Source organism: Lytechinus pictus, chromosome 3, assembly GCF_037042905.1.
Source record: "Lytechinus pictus isolate F3 Inbred chromosome 3, Lp3.0, whole genome shotgun sequence".
In the NCBI taxonomy this organism is placed as follows: Eukaryota; Metazoa; Echinodermata; class Echinoidea; order Temnopleuroida; family Toxopneustidae; genus Lytechinus; species Lytechinus pictus.
The window spans coordinates 71,790,458-71,814,080 of record NC_087247.1 but is presented as its reverse complement, the minus strand read 5'-3'; the positions used below and the strand labels follow the sequence as shown (position 1 = coordinate 71,814,080).

The following is a 23,623-nucleotide window of genomic DNA, read 5'->3' as shown; positions in this document are numbered from 1 at the left end:
AGGAAACTATTCTATGAAACAACTGCTACAGAAATAAAGCAGAGTTTAACAGAACTGATGGAAGGGGTGGTGAAGGAGATAGATGTTGGATAATGTGAAGGACATAATGATACCGGTGGCAACAAATAATAAGATGATGAGTCTTGTTAAGATGATGGTGTAGCTGATGAAAGAGAATAATCACGACCATGCTTCAATGCTTAATGTTTTAAACTACCGAGTGTGGTAGGGAAATTTGAAATTGAACAGATTAAGGTTTCGGGTTTGCACTTGTCGTTAAATTTCAGAGGTGACGAAAGGAACGATGGAGAAGGGGACAAGAGACAATTGGGTAATAGGAGAGAGAGGATGGGGTAATGGGAGAGAGAAGATGGGGTAATAGAAGAGAGAGGATGGGGTAATAGGAGAGAGAGGATGGGGTAATGGGAGAGAGAAGATGGGGTAATAGGAGAGAGAGGATGGGGTAATAGGAGAGAGAGGATGGGGTAATGGGAGAGAGAAGATGGGGTAATAGGAGAGAGAGGATGGGGTAATGGGAGAGAGAAGATGGGGTAATAGAAGAGAGAGGATGGGGTAATAGGAGAGAGAGGATGGGGGTAATGGGAGAGAGAGGATGGGGTAATGGGAGAGAGAGGATGGGGTAATGGGAGAGAGAGGATGGGGTAATAGGAGAGAGAGGATGGGGTAATGGGAGAGAGAAGATGGGGTAATAGAAGAGAGAGGATGGGGTAATAGGAGAGAGAGGATGGGGGTAATGGGAGAGTGAGAGGATGGGGTAATGGGAGAGAGAGGATGGGGTAATAGAAGAGAGAGGATGGGGTAATAGGAGAGAGAGGATGGAGTAATCGAAGAGAGAGGATGGGGCTAATGGGAGACAGAGGATGGGGTAATGGGAGAGAGAGGATGGGGTAATGGGAGAGAGAGGATGGGGTAATAGGAGAGAGAGGATGGAGTAATAGAAGAGAGGGGATGGGGTAATAGGAGAGAGAGGATGGGGTAATGGGAGAGAGAGGATGGGGTAATGGGAGAGAGAGGATGGGGTAATAGAAGAGAGAGGATGGGGTAATAGGAGAGAAAGGGTGGGGTAATAGAAGAGAGGATGGGGTAATGGGAGAGAGAGGATGGGGTAATAGAAGAGAGAGGATGGGGGTAATGGGAGAGAGAGGATGGGGTAATGGGAGAGAGAGGATGTGGTAATGGGAGAGAGAGGATGGGGTAATAGAAGAGAGAGGATGGGGTAATAGGAGAGAGGATAGGGTAATAGAAGAGAGAGGATGGGGTAATAGGAGAGAGGGCATTGGGGTAATGGGAGAGAGAGAGGATGGGGTAATGGGAGAGAGAAGATGGGGTAATAGAAGAGAGAGGATGGGGTAATAGGAGAGAGAGGATGGGGGTAATGGGAGAGAGAGAGGATGTGGTAATGGGAGAGAGAGGATGGGGTAATAGAAGAGAGAGGATATGGTAATAGGAGAGAGAGGAAGGGGTAATAGAATAAAGATGATTGGGTAATAGGAGAGAGAGGATGGAGTAATAAAAGAGAGAGGGTGGGGTAATAAAAGAGAGAGGGTGGGTAATAGAAGAGAGAGGATGGAGTAATAGAAGATAGAGGATGGGGTAATCGAAGAGAGAGGATGGGGTAATAGAAGAGAGAGGATGGGGTAATAGAAGACAGTGGATGGGGTAATAGAGAGAACGGGAGAAAGTATCTCGTAAAATAGTAAAGGGGCGATCGTCTCTTTAGGGAGGGTTCTTTCACAGCTTGATGATGATGATTGTCCAACTTCATAAAATTACTAGAATTATATTATTTATTCACAAACTATTACTGTCTGATAAATGAATCAAATAAGAAGCAATTAAAAGTTCATATCATCATCATTTATTTATGTTATTGGTGTATATAATGTTGCATTTCTTTCATCAGTTCATGGACAACAAGGCGCGCCCGTACAATTTACAAGAATTATTTGTCACTATAATTACAATATCATAGCACTTATTCGAACCCCGTTACACATGCAATGTTAACAATTCAAAGGGTGAATTTCAATTAATTTGTATGTACAACGGCAAGTACTGCTGGTGTTAAAATAATGCATCCATGTGTGAAAAAAAAATCGCTTCGCGCGCCATAAATAGACACTTAATTAAAAAAAAAGAAAATACTCAATACTTACGTGCCTTTAAATTTCATGCAAAGATAAAAAGAAAAAGTATTTAAAAAAAAAATCCTTTGGGGGGGGGGCTGTTGGGGCGAATTAATCGGAAACTCAAGAATACAGCAGGTCTAATGTTCTAAGACAAGGGCGAGTGTGGGCTGAGAATGTCCCATAAATATTTAAAATCTATTAAAAATACTTTGTTAGTTATATTAAGAATTTTCACAAAATAAAACCGAACATAATTTATGCTGAGATCTTTCGATCTGAATTAAAAGGTGAAAAACCACCCTCTCTGCAATAGAGTTCTCTCGCTTTATAAATTTTTCTGTCACCTCTCCCTGGATCAGGGGGAGGGGCACTCACATTTGGAAAGGGTATGTGTATAGCCCCAAAATCTGAAACCATACCCTTGCAAGTTGCCCATAAAATAAGGGGCTTAAGAGCAGACAAGTTAGATGGCCCTCTACAAATGGGGGCGCTTACGACCTAGAAATTAACGTGACATTAAATCTTGAGAACAGACGCCTGAGATGAGGGGCATATAGGAATGGGGGAGAACGGGTTGGTCAATAAAAAGGCGAAATGGTGATATGCTTGGGAACGTCTGGTAAGTCTTGAAAAGGCGGTCTTAAGAGCCTCACATGCACATGCACATGCCCATACCATTATACGTGAGTGCACCCCCCCCCCCCCCCCGCCACACGTAGTCATTTTTGCTACTACATGCGGCCATGGTTAAAAGTCACATCTAAATCTATATAGGCTTATTCTGCATCACAGATTTCATCACGACGTGCACTCAGGATGTGCATTGCATTCTGCATTTCAATCATACAAATTTCATTACAGAAGTAACTTTTCCTAATTATGTACAACCTTTGTTTCTTGACATCTGGTTCATAAAAATGAAGCTTTCTCAATATGTTGTCGTATCACTTCATCTCCTCAGTTTTATTCTCCGTCCTCTTATGTTGTTTGCATTGTTGTAACCACTATTATGATTGTGTTGTTGACATATTCTACTGTCAATCACAGTATAAGACATGTTGAAGACTGTTTGTTTGAGTTCTCATCCTTATTCTTATCATTATTAATTAATCTACTGTCATGGTGATCATCAGTACTTGTACTTGACACTGTATTGTTCTCATGGTCATTGTCGTTATCAGCTGCTGTTTCCTTGTAGATATGTCCACGTCCGTTATTGATACTGACTACACTGACACTGTCCCATGCCTTAATTTCCTCGACCTCATCTTCATTGACGCTGGCGATGAAGATACGCGGTACTTTTTTTCGATATCGCGGAAGTGTCTCCAATTTAGCCTGTGAATAACGAGGGAATTTGAAATCAAGATAATTTGAAAAATATCGTATGGTGCACTGGTTGGTCATAAACCAGTAAGATTAAGACGTTAAGAAGCAACTTCTGCAATAAAAATTAGAAGGAAATTATCGATTTAAAAACAGATTAAAACTTTGATGGTTTCATTTTCAAATCATATCTATTTTCACTCAACTGTGTAATTTGAAAAAAAAAAACCCTTACCTTTGGGATATCTTTCGACGGGATAATTCTAGGCTCTCCACTCTGCAATGAATAATGGTATAAATTACTCGGAATTACTTCAGTAGTAAAGGTGATGACTTTTCTTTACGTTTCAGTAGATAAATGCATATTGGCCAAAACGTAATCGTGTCGGCGGTCTGCTGATTAATGAATAAGTTCCTTGATATTTACCAGCATTATTGAAGTTTATGACCAGAAATCATGGAGGAAATATAAATGTTTCGTATTATTTTTTTAGTAATGGATATATAGGCTTATACATGATAAAAAGAAGGCTATACACTTGAATCTATTAGGAAACACTTTTAGTTAAAGTCATCCATATTTATTACTATAATAATGTTTATTCATTCACCTTCAAAAAAGAAACAGACAAACCGAACAATTGCATAATTACAACAATTTTGAATAAGGTTTGAATAAATTACAGAAAAGAAGAAGATAAACAAAAAAAGAATATCCATGTACCGGTGCTTGTTAGGTCCATTGTTGTTGTTAAGAGGCATGCAAGCCCCCACAGAAAACCAATGAAAAATATAATCCCACAGATAATTAAGAAAAATGCTTTACATTCGATTTAAATCAATATTTAAAAATTCAATTAAACCTATATAAAAAATAAAAATACTGCATTGAGATTAAAATTGAATGGTAAAAAGATTACATTCTATGCAATAAGAATAATACTTGATTGTGATAATAACAATTATACTAGTAGCCGAAGAAGAAGTAGTAATAATATTAGCTGAATTTATAGATATAAAGCGCAACTATCATTTCCCCGCTTCAGCTCGAGCTATAATATCACTAGTGGCGGTTGTGGAGCCAGGATCAGTGGTGGTGATGGTGGTGGTGGTATAGTAGTAGCAACAGCAGCACCAGTATAATAGTAGTAGCAGCAATTAGTTGTAGTAGTAGTTGCACTGGCGTAAATCCCGGGGGGGATGGGGGGGGTATATCCCCCCCACTTTTCGAGGAGGGGGGGATGGCCTGTACAAACATCCCCCCACTTTTTACGAAAGAAATTTAAAAAAATCACAAGAGATAATTGTTTTATTGGTGAAAATTCTTCCTAAAATACCGCTTAACAAATAAAACAATATTATTGAATCATAAAATGCAAATAAAGAGTCAGTTCACCATTTCCAAACGAAATACTTATGTCCATATTATAACATTGAAGAGAAACCCCCGTTTCTTCCAATTCATCAATGTTGGGGTCTTTGGGAAGGGATTAAGATGGAATGTCAATTTTTTTTTAATGTAATCTCTAATAAAACCATTAAACCATCATGGGTTAAAAAAGATAATAATATTGGAGGGGTATTTGCCATATGGACATACAGTGGCGTAACTACGGGGGAGGGGGGGGGGGGGGCACGGGGGCGCATGCTCCACCCATCGGCTGACCAAAACAAAAACGGGGAAATGGGGAAAAATAGAAAAGAGGGAGAAAGGAAGAGAAACGTAGTGGGAAATAAAAAAATATTATTTATTATAATGTTATATTATATTATAATTATGTTATGTTACATTACATAAGAAACATTTCTATCATCACTTCATGAAACATAATTTGCCCAGGGCCTACGTCTTCATTGTTACTGGTGCTCGCATTGTCTATTCAACGAAATATATAATCCTGTTGTACTAAAATATCCCGTTTTCAAGTCAATATAAACCAAATATATTTCCTAGCACTTGAGTTATCATTGTTTTATGTAGTGACGTATGCTTCTTTTACATGATTAAAAAAGTGATTGCTCATGTTAAGGTCTGCGTATATATAAAAACATTTCCTTCCGTGATTACGTTCGCATTAGTGGATTGGTGAGATATGTCTGCTCTTCATGAATTCCTAAAATCAGTCCTTAAAATGTCCCTTCTTCTGATCTGAATATCAAAAATTTTCAGCTCGCGCTTCGCGCTCGCATCATTTGGTTAATGAAATACGTATGGTCCTAGTTAATTCCTACAAAGAAACCTTAGAATGCCCCACTTCAGGTCTGAATTATCTAAATTATCTAAATTTTCAGCTCGCGCTTCACGCTCGCAATATTTGATTAGTGAGATGCGTATGATAATCATGATTGCAATGACTACAAAAATTGTTTCATGTGTTCATATGTAATTCTAATAAAATCAGCAAGCGCTTGGCACTCGCATTAGATGACTATGGTGAGATATGCATACTCTTAATGGATTCCTAAAATGTATTCCTTAAAATCTCGCTGTTTGGGGTCAAAATAAACGACAATTTCAGCTCGCGCTTCGCGCTCGCATTGTTTAGCGAGACAGGTACCTATCATGATTACACAAATTTGATTATAATGTCCCTTTTTAGGTGTGAATATAAAAAAAATCAGCTCGCGCTTCGCGCTCGCATTATTTGATCAGTGAGATAAATATCCGTTAAATGACATTGTCCTTAAAATGTCTCTATTAGGTCAGAATAACTAGCAACTGAGCGCGCTTCGCGCGCTCACTCAGTGATTCAAAAATTTTGCTGGTGCCCCCACAATGCCGTGACCCACGGTACGCCACTGTGGACATATCAATTACAATTCCTTGCATATCTAAAAAAATGATGGCAAAAAAAAAATGCCAAACTATTTCAGTCATCCCCCCCCCACCCCTCAACACGGATTTACGCCAGTGAGTAGTTGTATTAGTGTAGTCTTTGTCGTAGTAGTAGTAGTAGTAGTAGTAGTAGTAGTAGTCATCGTCGTCGTAGCAGTATTATTATTATTATCATTAGTAGTAGTAGTAGTAGTTGTAGTCGTCGTGGTCGTCGTCGTCGTCGTCGTCGTAGTAGTAGTAGTATCAGCAGCAGTAGTAGTAGTAGTAGTAGTAGTAGTAGTTGTAGTAGTAGTAGTAGTTGTATTAGTGTAGTCGTTGTCGTCGTCGTAGTAGTAGTAGTATCAGTTATATTAGTAGTTTTAGTCGTCGTAGCAGTAGTAGTAGTAGTTGCAGTAGTAGTAGTAGTAATATTAGTAGTAGTAGTAGTAGTAGTAGTAGTAGTAGTAGTAGTAGTAGTATAGTAGTATTAGTAGTATCAGTTGTATTATTAGTTGTAGTCGTCGTAGTAGTAGCCGTATATAGTAGTAGTTGTAGTAGTAGTAGTAGTAGTAGTAGTAGCAGCAGTAGTAGTAGTAGTAGTAGTAGTAGTAGTAGTAGTAGTAGTAATAGTATTATTAGTTGTTGTAGTAGTAGTAGTAGAGTAGTAATAGTAGTAGTAGTAGTAGTAGTAGTAGTAGTAGTAGTAGTAGTAATATTAGTTGTAGTAGTAGTAGTAGTATCAGTTGTATTAGTAGTTTTAGTCATCGTCGTCGTAGCAGTAGTAGTAGTAGTTGCAGTAGTAGTAGTAATAGTAGTAGTAGTATCAGTTGTATTATTAGTTGTAGTCGTCGTAGTAGTAGTAATAGTAGTAGCAGTATAGTAGTAGTTGTAGTAGTAGTAGTAGTAGTAGTAGTAGTAGTAGTATAGTAGTAGTAGTAGTAATAGTAGTAGCAGCAGCAGTAGTAGTATAGTAGTAGTAGTAGTAGTAGTAGTAGTAGTAGTAGTAGTAGTAGTAATAATAATAATAGTAGTAGCAGCAGCAGCAGCAGCAGCAGCAGTAGTAGTAGTAGTTGTAGTAGTAGTAGTAGTAGTAGTAGTAGTAGTAGTAGTAGTAGTAGTAGTAGTAGTAGTAGTAGTAGTAGAGTTGTAGTAGTAGTAGTAGTAGTAGTAGTAGTAGTAGCAGTAGTAGTAGCAGTAGTAGCAGTAGTAGCAGTAGTAGTAGTAGTAGTAGTAGTAGTAGTAGTAGTAGTAGTAGTAGTAGTAATAGTAGTAGTAGCAGTAGTAGATATATAGCAATATAAAGATTATAGCGTTAGGAGTAGCATTATGATCCAATATTTACCACTTTGCCAAGTGCTTCAGCTAAGAGATGAATAAATGCATCTAATTCTTTGGATGGACATTTTCCTTTGATCATCTCTGCTGCTGTTAATGCTGTTAAATCAATCACATTATCCTCTTCCTTGTCATAGTTCTAAAATGCAGGTTAAACAAATGAGAATGTCCCAATGAATTCATGTTAAATCAATAGTAGCCTAATTTCAATTTGCTTGCTGGTCATTGTGATGTTCGTAGTACATATTGCACTATAACGCAGTGAGTAATGTCAGCATTCTGACCAATTAGAATTTATTATTCATGTGTGGAATATTCTACATCATGTACTTTGTATTCTCACAGATAACTAAAACAGTAATTCAACAAGTAAAGCCAAAACAAAGAGTAAAAACTTGAGTCGTTAAATTTGATGATTTCATGATTACTATCGGTGAAATGACAGGGAAAATCTATTTTTTTCTCTTTGCCTCTGCCTTGAGGATCTACTGTTCCAATATATATATTTACACATAGACATATTAGATATATCAGGAATACCCTTTATTTTCTAAGAGTCAAATAATATAATGCCTGCATATTACAACATAGTTTTTTTGAGGTTGTGTTTTACGTGATAATTATAAACTACAGACTGTGTAAAATCTATTATCAAATTAACAAAATCAAACTTTATATAATATCCAATTAACAATGTTTTCAATGCTTATCGCCATTTCTTCTTTGAAAATAAAACAAATCATCCTAGATGATTTTCCAGTATAGAATTTAATCTTTGTTTAAAAAAAAGAAAATTATCAAACGTCTCAATTAATTTGAACGTTCACATTATACTAACAATTTCCAATTGTACAGATTGTCTCGAGAGGGTAATATAGTATTCTAGGCCTATGTTAAAATCATTTCATTAATATAACACAAAACCAGTGGTGTTTTAACATTAAAAAACAACAACAGTGTTTAGGATTTAAACAAATGGTCTTACATTGCTTAAACAAAATACTCCGCGACATAATGTTCCCTGAAATAAAACAACAAAAACGTTTAAAGTACTTGATAATAATATTTGTTAAAGAAACTTTACCAGATAAACCGTATCGCATTCAGCACCCTTTTCAAGTAAGAAAGCCGCTACGGAATATCGCCTTCTTATGATTGCTAGAATCAAGATTGACATAGCATAACCCGTCTCTCCATCCTAAGAAAAGATTTAAAAAAAACATAACATTGTAGTCCACTTTGAGGTCTTGATCATTGTCTTAAATTATAAAAATCTAAATTTCAATTGTAAACGTCTGCTGGTGCTGTGAGTATGTAATGGTATGTCCGCGTGTGAATGCGAGTGTGCAATGGTATATGTCCGCGTGTGAATGTGAGTGCTTGCTGCCAGGGATGGGGGGGGGGGGTTTCCTATCTCCATGGTTAGCAAAATATACGTTTGAGTAGATCCAAAAAGAAAGAATATTTTGTTTGGGGTGTGGAAAAGGTTTTGTTTGTTTTATTTTGTTGATGTTGTGTTTTGTTTTGTTTTCGTGTGTGCTTTATATACAAAATCTTTATTCAGATTATTGTATACTTTCTAAGAATAAACATAGAGACTTTTTTTTTTCTTCTGTATTGTCTTACAAAATTTGGAGGAATGAATATACATATATAAGTACTTTTTTTTTATTATGGGATAACCTCTTCACTTAAAAAAGTCTGTACTTTTGATTTTTCATCATACAATACGGTATTATTATACAGTAAATACATGTGAAATTACGAGGTTTTTGTTATTGGTATTATGGGTTATGATAATATTTGTTCGAAAAATTTATATCAAGATGTATATTATTTCATATGTTATATTGCTGTATAAGTGTACTTCACTTTAATTTGCATACATGTATTTGATTTATTACCCTTGTACATGAAAAATGTAAAAGTATCTGAATAAAGGCTAAAAAAGCAAGAGAAAAAAAAAAAAAAAAGTGTGTGGTATGAATGTGTGAGGGGGGAGAGGGGGAGAGAGATTTCATGTATTCATAAAGTTTAACCCTTATGAGGCCGGGCTTTTTCTGGGGGGGGGGGTAAATCAATCCTTGAGATCTCCGCCGATAGCGCAAGCACCGCGATAATTTGCTCAATGGTAGTGTGATGTTATCTACAAGGCTTTATGTTTGATTTTCTGAAATAATAGGACTTTATTATATTTGACTTAATTACGCTAATCTATGAATTAATCATACTTTTTGCTCTAAAATTCAATAGTAATTTAAATAATAAAGCTCCCAGAATACTATTTTCGGTGAAACTATTATTTGTAGCATTGCTATAAATTGGGTTTGAAAAAAAAATCGGTAAATCTTTGTATGTATTTTATTGTTTTCTAAATTTCTTATGTATTTGTATTTATTTGTTTACTTTCTTTTTTTCTTATACTTTTTTTTATATTAAATTGAAGCATAATTATGTTTAAAACAAAAATTAATTTCAGGTGATGAAAGCAAAAATAAACTTACTGAATAAGATGAGGCAGCTTTGTATAATACATTGACTTTGTCCTCAAAATCACACTTTGGTGCAATTTTTGGTCTGACATGCACTTACAAAATATCGCGTAATTTCTAAACAGCGTACCTAGGCAATGCAAATTTGGCATCAAAAGATACGGACGACTTGAAAAACGAAAAAGGTCAGGGAGCGGCGCGATCGAAAAACTTCGCTCGGCGGAAATGTGGGGGGGGGGGGGTAATCATTCCCCAGCCGTTTAGGGTTAAGAAAACACCCTACGTATTCACAGATATAGTCAGTTTTATATCATCAGTAATGAAATATTCCATGATTCTGAATTCGGTTTGAAAACTATATTGTCGAAAAATAGTTATGTCATGTACGTTGAGATTCCTAAAACAATTGAGGATTGTCAGAACAAACGACGTTATGCCTTAAAGGTTTTGTCCGCTTCTGTACGGCAAATTATATTGTTATTTGTTGGTAACTAATAGCGACTAGTCATAGTTGAATTTCACCGCCAAGTACATACAGTTAACTTACGATATGAACGAAGTTAACATCCATTCCATGTGACAGTAAGATGGTTACTGAATCGAGATCACCTTCTCTTACCGAGTCCACCAGTACCTAAATATAAATAAATAGATAAAAAGTTGAATAAAAGTTTCTTACCCTATAAATTATATATCAAGTGTTTTATCATTACAACCAATTACCGGTCTAGTGTCATCACATAGGGTTATCGTGTCTGGTCGGGTAATGAAGTCTATACCGACCATTCGAGAAAAGAGCCCCCCAAATAGCCAAAAGTTCGGGTTCAATTTACCCGACACTTTATGATAATAATCACTTAAATATACGAATATTCGGGTCCGATATACCTGATGCCTTGCAAAAATTAAAAGCCAAAATATAATGATAACAATAACACCAACAACAATGATAATAATAATGATAATGAATAATAATAATAATAATAATACTGATAATGATAATAATAATGATGATGATGATGATGATGATGATGATGATGATGATGATGATGATGATGATGATGATGATGATGATAATAATAATAATAATAATAATAATAATAACAATAATAATAATAATGTGGGCGCGTCGTGGTCTAGTGGTTCTGACTCTCGTCTTTCAAACAGAGGGTCGTGGGTTCGAATCCTAGCCGTGGCGTGTTTTTCTTCAGTTTTCCTTCAGCTGCACTCAACCCAGGTAAGGTAAAGGGTGAGGTAAAAAGCTGTGTGCACCTGTATCGGTAGCCGGGTAATAATAGCAGGGCCCGCTGGGAGAACAGTTATCAGAACTGAAGTGGCTACCCTGGGTAAATATACCGTTATTATTATTATTATTCGTTGGTTGTGAATAAATTATCATTTCATAGACGACATATTTATAGAAACGTATAATATCATTGTTTTGTATATATTAACTATATAGAAAGGTAGAAAATGTCTGCAGTAGAAAATATTTTTTTTCCTCTTGTGATACTATCAGTGTTTTAATAGGGTTTAAAGTCTATAATGATCAGTGTCATTTCATTTACCTCGTTGGGAACATCCTTTGGAAGATGAACTGGAGGCACTTTATATGGTTCTCTGCCCTGAAAAAAAGACAATAATAATCAATTATAGTTCAACACAGGTTGCGGTAAAACATTGATGACGGGTTGCAGTGGCGTACCGTGGGTCACGGCATCGGGGGGCACCAGCAAAAAAATTTGAGTCACTTAGTGAGCGCGCGAAGCGCGCTCAGTTGCTAGGTATACTGACCTAATAGAGACATTTTAAGTACAGTGCATTAAACGGATATGGATGTCACTGATCGCGCGAGCTGAAATTTTTGTATATTCAGACCTGAAGAGGGGCATTCTCAGGCTTTTTTGTAGGAATTCACTAAGACCATACGTATTTCACTAACCAAATGATGCGAGCGCGAAGTGCGAGCTGAATATTTAGGAAATTCAGACCTGAAGAGGGGCATTCTAAGGCTTGTTTGTAGGAATTCACTAAGACCATACGTATTTCACTAACCAAATGATGCGAGCGCGAAGCGCGAGCTGAAAATTTTTATATATTCAGATTTAACTTAGAAAAAGGGACATTTTAAGGACTGATTTTAGAAATTCATGATCAGCAGGCATATATCACCAATCCACTAATGCGAACGTAAGCACGGACAGGAAATGTTTTATATTAAGACCTTAAAATGGAACAATCACTTTAAGCAGGGGCGGATCCAGCCTTCGCCAATAGGGGGGGCCCGGAAATTTTTTCAGCCATATTTTTCCGATAGGCCGATCGAAGATGATTTTTGTTTGTTTCTTTGAAGGGGTAGTCCTAAAAGTCACTTCTTAGCTTTATTCTTATAAATCATCTTAAACATATAGTATCATAATCCTAATTCATATAATGCGAGCGCGAAGCGCGAGCTATTTTTTTCAAATATGTTATGTATTTTGTCCTAAAATTGGAACATTCTGGGCAATGTTTGTTATCCTGAAAAAGATGTGCATGAACTAAATAATTACTACGAACACGAAGCGCGAGCAGAAATTTTAATACACGTTTTGAACTGATCGAATAGGCACCTGTTAAGAACTGCTTACAGTTAGCCATGAAGACGTTACATATTTCAACAATCAAATAATGCGAGCGCGAAGCGCGAGCTAAATTTTTTTGACATTTCTATCTAAAGAATGGAAATTCTAAGCACTTATTGTAACTTAAATAGGATAGCTATTTATTTAAACAATTGATGATGCGAGCGCGTAGCGCGAGCGGAAAATTTCGAGATTTAGACCTAAAAACGAGACACTCTATTCATGTTTTGAAAATCATGAAAAGGATGAGTAATTGGGGATCTACCATACAATAATAATTCGAGCCCAAAGCGCGAGCTTAAAATTTTTGACATTTCCACATAAAGAATGGAAAATGTTAATCAATTTTTGTAATCAGGATTGCTATATAACTAAACAATTGATGCGAGCGCGAAGTACGAGCGGAAAATTCGAGATTTAGACCTAAAAACTGGACACTCTTTTCATGTTTTGTAAATCATGAAATGATTAGTAATAGGGGATCTTCCTACATTAATGAGGCGAGCACAAAGCACGAGCAGATTTTTTTTTGAAATTGTGATCTGAAACTGGATAATGATATAAATAGAGAACAAGTTGCGTATCTGAATAAACATGCGCACACGTGTTTCAGATTTAGACGTAGAATCTAGGGCTTCTAGTCATTCTAAATACATCTTTTATCATGAAAATCAATAAAGCGAGCGCGAAGCGCGTGCTTAAAGTATTTGATATTCCGATCTGAAAAAGGGTTAATTTATGGATCGCTCTTAATAAAGAGCTGGGGTCCGTTTCATAAAGAGTTACAACTGTGTAACTTTGCCATTATGTCAACTACCATGGCAACAGGGCTCAACAGCCAATCACAATCAATGTTACCATGGTAGTTGCCATAATGGCGAAGTTACAACAATTGTAAATCTTTATGAAATGGGCCCCTGATATTTTTCATTATTATTAATTTTAGTTTTTACATATAGGACCGGGACATTATAAGGACATTTTGTCATCATATTGAAATGAAGACTATCTTCCTATTCCTCTTCCTAAGCGCGAGATGAAACTTGTCGATATTCCATTCTGAACAAAGGGACAATTTAATTATTAAATCAATATCTTATTTATTAATCTAATAAGCATAATGGGAACGCGAAATCTGTTAATATTATGGCCTGAAAAATTGACATTTCAAGCATTTTTGAAATTATGAATAGGATGCATGAGTTAATATATATTTTTAACAAATAATGCTAGCGCAAATCGGAGCCGAAATTTTTGATAAACTGTCATGAAATGGGGATTTCAAGTAATTTGTTAAAGAATTTATATTGACATAATTATACATAACTCACCAATCAAAATGCGAGCGTGCAGCGCTAGCTGATAGTTTTTGACAATCAGCCCTGAATGGGGATATTTTGAGAACTTTATGGAATACACGAAAATGATAGGTACCTGACAAACAGCGCGAGCAAAAATGTTAATATGACATTTTTACAGAGCACTTTTTAAAATCAATTAATAAATCAAACAAAATAATGAAAGTTCGATTTCCGAGCTGAAATATGTTTTGTATGACTTCAAAACTTGATATTTTAAGCTCCATATTGAGCAAGATATGTAAATCACCTATGGCAATGCGAGCGCGAAGCGCGAGCGTAAATTTTATATAGTGACATTATTTTTTTTTCCAAGTCTTCCCCTCATCTTATTTTTTCACTCGTCTTCCTCATCTTATCTTTCCTCTTCTTTTTTCTCCTCTCTTTTCTTTTTTTTTCTTTCTTTCCCCTTTTTTCTTTTGTTTTGCTCCGCCAATAGGGGGGGGGGCCCCCTCTGGATCCGCCTATGCTTTAAGTAGTCATGAAAAAGAAGCATATGTCACTACATAAAACAATAATAACTCGAAGTGCGAGGAAATATATTCGGTGAAAAATTTGAGGTTTTAGTACAGCAGGATTATATATCTCGTTAAACAGACAATGCGACCACCAGGAACAATGAAGACATAGGCCTTGAGCAAATTATGTTTCATAAGGTTATGAAAAATGTTTTTTTTTAATGCAATATAACATAATTATTATTATAATTATAATGAACAATAATTTCTTCTTTCCCGCTACGTTTCTCTTCCTTTCTCCCTCTTTTTCCCCTTTTCCCCGTTTTTTTTTTGTCAGCCGATTGGGGGGGGGGGGGGCACGTGCCCCCATGCCCCTCCCGTAGTTACGCCACATAACATAATAATAACTCGAAGTGCGAGGAAATATTTGGTGTATATTGACTTTAAAAACGGGAGGTTTTAGTACAACAGGATTATATATCTCATTAAATAGACAATGCAAGCACCAGGAACAGTGAAGACCCTGAGAAAATTATGTTTCATAAAGTTTCGATAAAAATGTTTTTATGGAATATAACATAACATACATGTAATTATAATATAACATTATAATGAATAATAAGTTCTTCGTTTCTCTTCCTTTCTCCCTCTTTTTCTCCTTTCCCCCTTTTTTTGGTCAGCCGATCGATGGGGGGGGGGGGGCACGTGCCCCCCCATGCCCCCCGTAGTTACGCCACTGGGTTCATGATATTAGATGTTTGCTTTATATTGTTGGGTTTCTGACAAAAGGAAATCACATTTGCCAGAAACTTAAAGGTAGTTACTCTACATTCATTTTATATAATCATGATAATATTATTAATGAAATTTTGATTTAGCCGGAAAAGATAATGACATGCAAACACTATTGACTGTTGATATATTCCATATCACAAAGTCACCAACTAAACTAAAAACAGAACAAAACAAAAGAAAAAGAGACGAAACGTCTTACCTCTGTGTTCTTCAGGCGTTCTTCCAAGGTATTTAGCATTGTGCCTAGAGTATTACTCAGTGTAAACTCATATAACATCCGGGTTGTAGCTAGAGCCGATATGCCATACATACACTTGTTGGCACTGTCATAATTCTGAAGAAATAACAAGATAAGACGCATTATGATAATGGGGGTATCTATTGTGTTATGTGTACGAGGAGTTCGTGCAGTAGGCCTTTTTATCAATCAGGATAAAACAAAAAATATGTTACGTTGTATATGAAATGTTATCCTTTATATGTATCTGCTTGTAAATGACTCTGCTGTCGTAGGGTGTGCCCCGGAGGTGTGCATGGACGAGTCTTGTCGGACAAAAATTAAAAAATACCCCCCCCCCTATAATAGATATTTCACTTGATCTTCGTTTTTGGTTGCTTTTATTGACCCACCAATCAGCTTTAATCGAAAGTGATTGTAAGACAAAACGTATGTTACATTTGATTTTAAATATGTTCAGCTTACATGATTTCAAATTTGCAATGCCAATTTTGTCTTGGTTTAAGACGGCATGTTCAGCCCATAATGAGAACAAGCCCGGAATAGCCATATTCGCACTAATATATTATGAAATAAAAGAGTCATTTACTAATCAATAAAATCATGGTGGTTAATCATGGGGGACAGCGAGCAAGTTCGGAGTACAAAAAATCAGAAAGTTATTTCGAGCTTACCAAGAATATTGTATTGACATGAGCACCAGCTTTGATGAGTACATCAGCTACCTCGATTTGATTTAGAGAGATAGCCAGGATGAGAGCTGAATGCTGACTTTTAACGCCATTCTCAGTTTGCTGCATGGTGATGGTAGATGAAGGGAAATATTGATTTATACATCAACATTCTAGATTATAGAGTCCTGATATATAGATGAGTGAAGTCGTAACCATTTAAAAATATATATCAATTTGTCATATCATTACGTTTATTTTTCAGAGATACATTAATCTTAATAATCTCGTTTATTCTATTTATTTACTTATTTCATTTTATTTCCAAGAACACAATAGTAAAGATTGATACTATGATAATGATGACCAATACAAGGCGGTACAGGCGAAATTTCTTGCCCCCATGCACAATATAATAATAGAAGAATAAAGCATCCACACAAACACAAAAATAGATGGATCATAATTAGCACAATAAAAAGTATATTCAGGACTAAAACGGTATATAAAGACTGCATGTGTTTCGATATGGACTATGGGTATAGTGGAAAACGCCTCAACGGCTGACTTTCAATTAATATAACTAACGTTATCCATGTACGTAGATAGGAGAGAAGTCTTGGATACAACTCGCAACGTTCGTCCTCAATCATCTATCAAATATGCATACAATATTGTTTATTGGGACGTAAATATTTATGTGTATTTTGTAACATTTATTTTGAATATATCTAAATGGGGTAAAATACCGCATACTATATGTTCATATAAATAATAATATCGAAACAGACATAATTTAGAATAACTTGAATCTTACCGTTTCTATCATGTTAGGATTCATTCCTGCTTTAAGCATTCTTTCCAATCCAATGGCATCTCCACCCTCAATAGCCTGCTTCATCACCTGTTATTCGGGAATTGATATCTCACGAATAAACATGATAAAGACAATAACCCATTCCTATTGATGTATATTTATTGTTTTTAAATACATCGTTGGAAGTAAGGAAAATAGGAGAGTGAAAAAAGGCTAACTAGATCTTAAAACACACATTAAAAATTGAAATAATAACAAATTAAAATGTACATCTTAGGGTTTTCGGTGGATGTGAAGCCCTTCTTTTATTCTTTGTCAAAATAACTTTGGAGCTTTAGGTCAGATTGTAGCGTGAAATCAAAAGCCGATAGAAAATATCTCGTTGAGTCACAAAATATATCAGAAACTAAGAGGCTAACAGAATGTAGAGCACCAATGTTTACACTTTCTCAGTTGTTGCAAAATAGAGGCTTCAGATAACAATGAAGAAAACCGTCTAAAACTACATATTTTTCATCAAATGCAATTGGTATAAAAAATACTATAGTAACCATGGATTACCATAATATTCAAACTAGTAGATACAAAACTAAGAATGAAATCTTTAGAAAGATATATACTTACCGGCGTGATTGGGATGAATATAGAACTGGTCATCGTTTACTCTTTGTTGTTATTCGATTGATGAAAACTAACTTGGTAGTTTAGAAGCCGCCATTGTGAATTTGATTAGTTATAAACGTTATTCTTATTCCACATCACCCGCCAACATCCTGCTCGATAATAGAAAAGTATGTGAAGAGAGGGGAGGAGAATATGGAATTACCAAGAGCATACCATATATACGCTTTTGGTTATAGTGCAAGTAAAGCAATTTTGGAGAAAATCGTCGATTGAATGTGAATATATACCTTACCAGTGGAGCACTATAAAATATCTAGTTTAAAAGCCTGTCAAAATGAATATAATATTGTTGGTTTGATTAACAATAGGTCAACCAAGAACTTTCATTTTTTAGACAATCTACTTTGTCCCTCTGATCATGTATTCAAACTTGCGTTGATTGTTTTGTGTAGCTTATCTGAGCTCAATTAAAGAAGGAAATGAACCAAACTTAATAGAAATATAGACACAAAAGCTCCATATAAACTTTTTTTCACCTGGATCAATCAAACGAATGAACAAAATTTTGAAAATTAAAAAACATTGATTAACATTAACAATTAATGTATGAAGTTATCATGAATATAGTAAACGAAATGTAACATATTGGGGGGTGGGGGGGGGGGGTCATCATAATACCAGACAGAGCCATGCTACGATTCCAATCATAATAGGCCTAGATCTCTGAAAACATAGGACTTTTAATACTTAAAAAAAAAAAAAAAAAAAAACCACAAAAATCTTGCCAGAAATTCTCAGCAGAGGTGTACACAGTAAAAACGCTGTTTAAGATTTTTATACAAAGCTGTTTACTATATGAACCTTACAGTATTTGTTTAACCGTTTAAACAATCATGTTTAATTTATCGAAGATTAGATATTGAAAATTAACTTTGTTTCTTGTTTAAACTGTTTAAACAATTACTGTAAGGTTCATATTGTAAACAGCGTTGTATAATTTGTTTTACTGTGTATGGCGTTCATAAGAATTCAATTGACCATGTTGACCTCTAAATCTATAGTAAATCCGTAATGTAACAAACAGTTAACCGTTATAGTGAAATACACGGGAAATACTACAGGCGTGCACACTTCTTATTTCTTCTTAGTTCCAGATCTGTTGTGTTCTTTTGAACCGTTCGATCAAAATAGGATTTAAGGATGAGCTTAAGTATTGAAGGAACAAAACAGATATCAGCCTTGGGCCAAACTCACTCCTTCATTTCTTTGTACGTATACAACCTTGTCTATGGCTTCTCAAAATCTAACGACAACGACTGTTTAGATGCAATGACGACTCCGATTGTTAATATTATAAGTTTTCCCTTTCAATTTCACATTTAAATCATTTGATTTAATATTATTACCATTTAATTTCGCGATAGCCATGATATACCTCGCTTATTTGTGATTGTATTTCATTATTTGTCACTTGAATGTATTTTCCGCGCAAAATAATTATCAAGCAAGTAGAATTTAATAAACCGCATGTAATTTAATGAATTCGCAAGCATAACAATTTTTCTGCATGTGGGTCTACTATCTCTGCAAAACATTCTTCAAGTGAATCAAGCGATTCTTTTTAAAGAGCATGCAATTTAAGGAATAGGCATTCAAAGTAATTTTTTTCCACATGTGAATTCATTATAGTTGCAACATCTTTTTTCAAATGTGTTATTCATAATTATATAACTCAAACGAAGATTCTTGCCATCTGATTGGTTGAAAGGTGTTCAATATTTGGTCCATTTTTTACTGCGTGCATTTTGTAATTTTCCATTGCACGGTGACCGTGCATTTTTTATTTTCCCATTGCACGGTACGCGCGCTAGCGCTCCCTCAGTATAATCATGTGTATGTCTACTTATTGTGTATGTGTGTGTGTGTGTGTTCGCGCGCATGAAGTTAGCGCAGATCAAACTGACTGTGCGCACTCGACTCAGATCCATGAAGCAATGCGCGTCACAAACATGAAAGCAAAGGGCTGATGAGCTGTCGATACATGGTGTTATCCACCGACTAGCAATTATCAGAGAAAAATTAGTTGCTGGAAATAGGCCAACCTAATCTTTATCTTTTTATTCCTTTTTTTACATTTTTAAAAACTTTGTAACTTATATGAGTTATATAAAACAAATAATGAATGTAAATATTTGTGCAATGGAAAGAATATTGAGTTATATAAAACAAATAATGAATGTAAATATTTGTGCAATGGAAAGAATATTTACATTCGATGAAAGATTAAAAGTTCCATTCAACTCGGCTAACGCCTCGTTGAATGGAACTTTACATCTTTCATCTCATGAAAATATTCTTCCCATTGCACGCATACACATTCATTATTTGTATATTATGTCAAGAATGTGCATGGAAATTTATGCGCATCATCAGATGGTGTATGGCGTGGCATGCGCAGCTGTTTAGTCAAACGAATGGTCGTATACAGGCAAACGTGTTTTGAATTAGAGCATTTGATTTGAGATGTTAAGCAACAACTCACTTAAAATATGTTGATTATTGGGCAATTCTATTTCATGTGTAAGCCTACTTTTCATGTTAGTAATATTTTGAAATAATGTTACAAAAATGTACTAGAATAATATTTTTTCCGAGAATAAGCTAATTAAGGCAGAATAAAGGCATGGGTTAATGGTATAGAGCACCCATGAAATTTAATAAAGTTGAAAATATGTATAAAAAGGGACATGTCAATGGCGGATCCACTTTTTAGAGGCACAATTTTATTTACTGGAATGTGTCATGTATGCATAGGCAATTGGGGACCTTTTTTTTGCTTGTAAAAATTTTCCTGAACAAAATCCCCCCCTTGGGAAATCCTGGATCCGCCCTTGGGACTTGTAATAAAGCTGAAAAGAACAAACAAAAAGAAATAGTAAACATTGATGAAAATGCCCACACAGCATTGTCGGATAAAAAGGAAGAAGAAATGTCCTTACACATTTGTGAACAAAACACAAAACCCTATGCAAAAGATGCAAAAATTGTGTTTATGATGAAATTTTGTGGAAATTCAAATTTGGGCTGAAAACAAATATCTAAGTTAGCCACAATACAATACGATTCTAATTCTATCATAAATTTGTTTATACATTTACATAATTATAGATACAGAAGCCATGCAAAACGAACGAATTGCACATCATAAAGTTGAACTCTCAAAAATTATATTGGTCGCTCAAGCAATCCTATCGGTCATTGTTGATTAAATTGAATGCGCAATTCCTGAATTTTATAGCCCAAAATTTAGAATAAATAAGTGCATTCGTTAATTATTTTGTGAGACCATTAACGAACCTCTTTGCCTTAGAACGAAATCAAAAGCACATGACAAATACTAAAATGATCAAATTTTAAAAGTCATGACCATCAATTCAATTGAATGATTATAAATTAATTTTAATGTCTTTAAATGATTCCCATTGTTTGATTCCAAAATTTGAATGACCGATATCTATTGGAAAATGATAACGCGTGAATTTAAATACATTAATACATTTAAGTGATTCATATTGGACGGGAAAACCTATATATCATGAGCTTCATGGATAATCTTAGCAGGGAAGTACACTTCCCTGGTTAGAGGAAGGCGAGTGAGAATATTTCATCTCCTTTTAATTGGTTCGTGTACATATCATGTCTATCTTGTATATCTTAATTTAATAAATACATTCTCCATTCCTCATGCATATCGGTCTTGATAGCCCTCTTTTATGTCAAGGGCAGTTTCGGGGCGGGGGGGGGGGGGGGTATTTGTCCAATGAATTGACGGACTTAATGATTTTATCCGATGATTATGGTGAGAAGAAATTAACATATTATTATTTTGTACACTCTTCTCTGATTTCTTTACTATGAAATACGGTACACGTGCATGCTGAAGACGTTTATTGATTTTATTATTAGTTTGTCTTAGGCGGAAAGATAAACAATAATGTAGCCGAGAATGGTTGCAATAAAACAATGTGTAGGAGAGAAATCAATAAATTCATTCAATGTCTTGAGTTGTCATTGTCAATGACACTCCATCTATCTTTCGATAAGTTAACTGCTCTATACCAGTATTTGAATGACGATTAGTATCGGAAGACGTGTATAACATGTACAATATTGAAAGATAGTTGACCAAGCTGGTTCAATCTGTACTCGGATGTATACTACTATAACTAGGTGCTGAATTTGCCGGTAAACTTTTTTTCACTAACCAAAAGAAGAAAAGGTAACTAACTTTTATGAAAGTGTAGGATAAACATCTTCTTAATTTTGTCAACATTTCATCAACGACAGTTGAGATACAATTTTCAAAAATGGCGACTTATACCATGTTCATTCTTTGGCTTGTAGTATCTACTTTTCGTACTAGATTGGTGGAATAGTTCTCGTGTCAAACTCACAATATTGTAAGCCAACAATTAATATAGAAGTTAAAAAAAAAAAAAACATTATGTTTAGTTGAATTCGATATCATCGGGCACAAATAGAATTCAGAGCTGGTACATGTAGAAGTAAATATTATTTACAAATACTTTTACGATCAGAATTAAAAAGGTTGGTTCTATTTTATATCTTCAGTTACTTTCTCTATGTTTAGACTTACCTTAATGTAAAAGTATGTAGGATAATCCTTGTAATTCCCTTCTTTGAAATTATTTTAAAGGAAACAAAAAGTGCATGAGTTATTAAATAAAATCTGAATATGAACACGAAACAACTTCTCGAAGCGAGTGCATCGGTGTTTCTATGGTGGCGTGGTCTTTGAAGTTCTTAATACTTCTTGTAGGGTTCCCACTCGCTATTGAATGAACAATTGATGACTTATCCCTTTGTTGGAAGAAGGCAGGTCTATTATATGAAAGACCTGAAGGAGATAAGAAAAATCGATGAGTTTTAGGCTGCGGAGTATCACACAGCGGCTACCTAAATGGGACCATATTCAGAAAATCTTTAAAGCACCACCCCAAGCGTCTTCATCATCAGTTTATAAACAACTTTATTTATTAGAATCTGCTTTAGTTCTGATTGTATGAATCATTAGAACGAGCTGTATTATCTCACTTCAAAATATGAAATGACGATGATGGACCTTTTTTCTTGGGAAATTTATATATGCTATGAATCGCTGACATTATACTAAAACTTAGATTAACTTTCATCAGAGATAGATGATCGTTTGATACGACCATAAAAATATCACCTAAAAAAACAATTGTCACCATCCTTATGATGATAATGATGATGATGATCATCAGCAACAGTAGCATCATCATTACCATCATCATCATCATCATCCTCCTCCTCCTCCTTCACTCCTCATATTCCACCTCATCATCATCATTTATTATGCTGTCATGCGATCGTCATCCACAGTACATCCCCATTCATCTTTTTTGTTACTACTAATTCGTGCGTTTTCAGGAGGCACTAGACGCTGGTCTTAATAAAAGAGAAGAAATACATTTCTTAATGAATCATCGATATTCGATACTGTAGTACTACTTATTCTACATTAACATAAATAACTTTCATTTATATCACTTAAATACACATATATTGATTTTCTGTTATGAGTAAACGCAAGCCCTACCCCTTGTCTGCGAAGATGAAATGGCTCTAACTGAAATAGTAACAACTAACAAGTGAATATATAAAAATAGAATGACGTTTTGTTTGGCCTTTTTTATTTCAATTTTGATAGGGCGGTCTCGTTATAACTTTAACTTTTATCAGTTGTTCTCATGCCCCTATCTTGTGTCATAATTAAAAAGCAAATGCTTCATATATCTCAACTGAATGTTTTAGAGGTCTCTTTTCTTTACACTTTATCCTCAAGGCCATTTATTTTATTCATTAATTGTAATAA

The 23,623-nt window shown here is 35.1% G+C and overlaps 1 protein-coding gene across 2 annotated transcripts; it reads right to left on the bottom strand.

Annotated features, from left to right (window-relative positions):
* Positions 1 to 1,856: 1,856 nt before the first annotated feature.
* LOC129256741 (uncharacterized) lies at positions 1,857 to 22,596 on the bottom strand. Of its 2 annotated transcripts, none has more exons than XM_054894911.2 (11): positions 22,361 to 22,596; positions 17,704 to 17,852; positions 17,080 to 17,166; positions 16,266 to 16,385; positions 15,553 to 15,687; positions 11,687 to 11,743; positions 10,666 to 10,752; positions 8,711 to 8,824; positions 7,634 to 7,765; positions 3,712 to 3,753; positions 1,857 to 3,488 (listed from the first exon to the last, which is right to left on the bottom strand). In XM_054894911.2, the coding sequence occupies exons 2-11, from the start codon at positions 17,734 to 17,736 to the stop codon at positions 3,192 to 3,194; spliced, it is 1,104 nt and encodes a 367-aa protein (XP_054750886.1). In that variant the 5' UTR covers positions 17,737 to 17,852; positions 22,361 to 22,596; the 3' UTR covers positions 1,857 to 3,191. The 2 variants fall into 2 exon arrangements, with proteins under 2 accessions (XP_054750886.1, XP_063953745.1); XM_064097675.1 differs by having other exon boundaries at positions 17,080 to 17,223; positions 22,361 to 22,513.
* Positions 22,597 to 23,623: the final 1,027 nt, after the last annotated feature.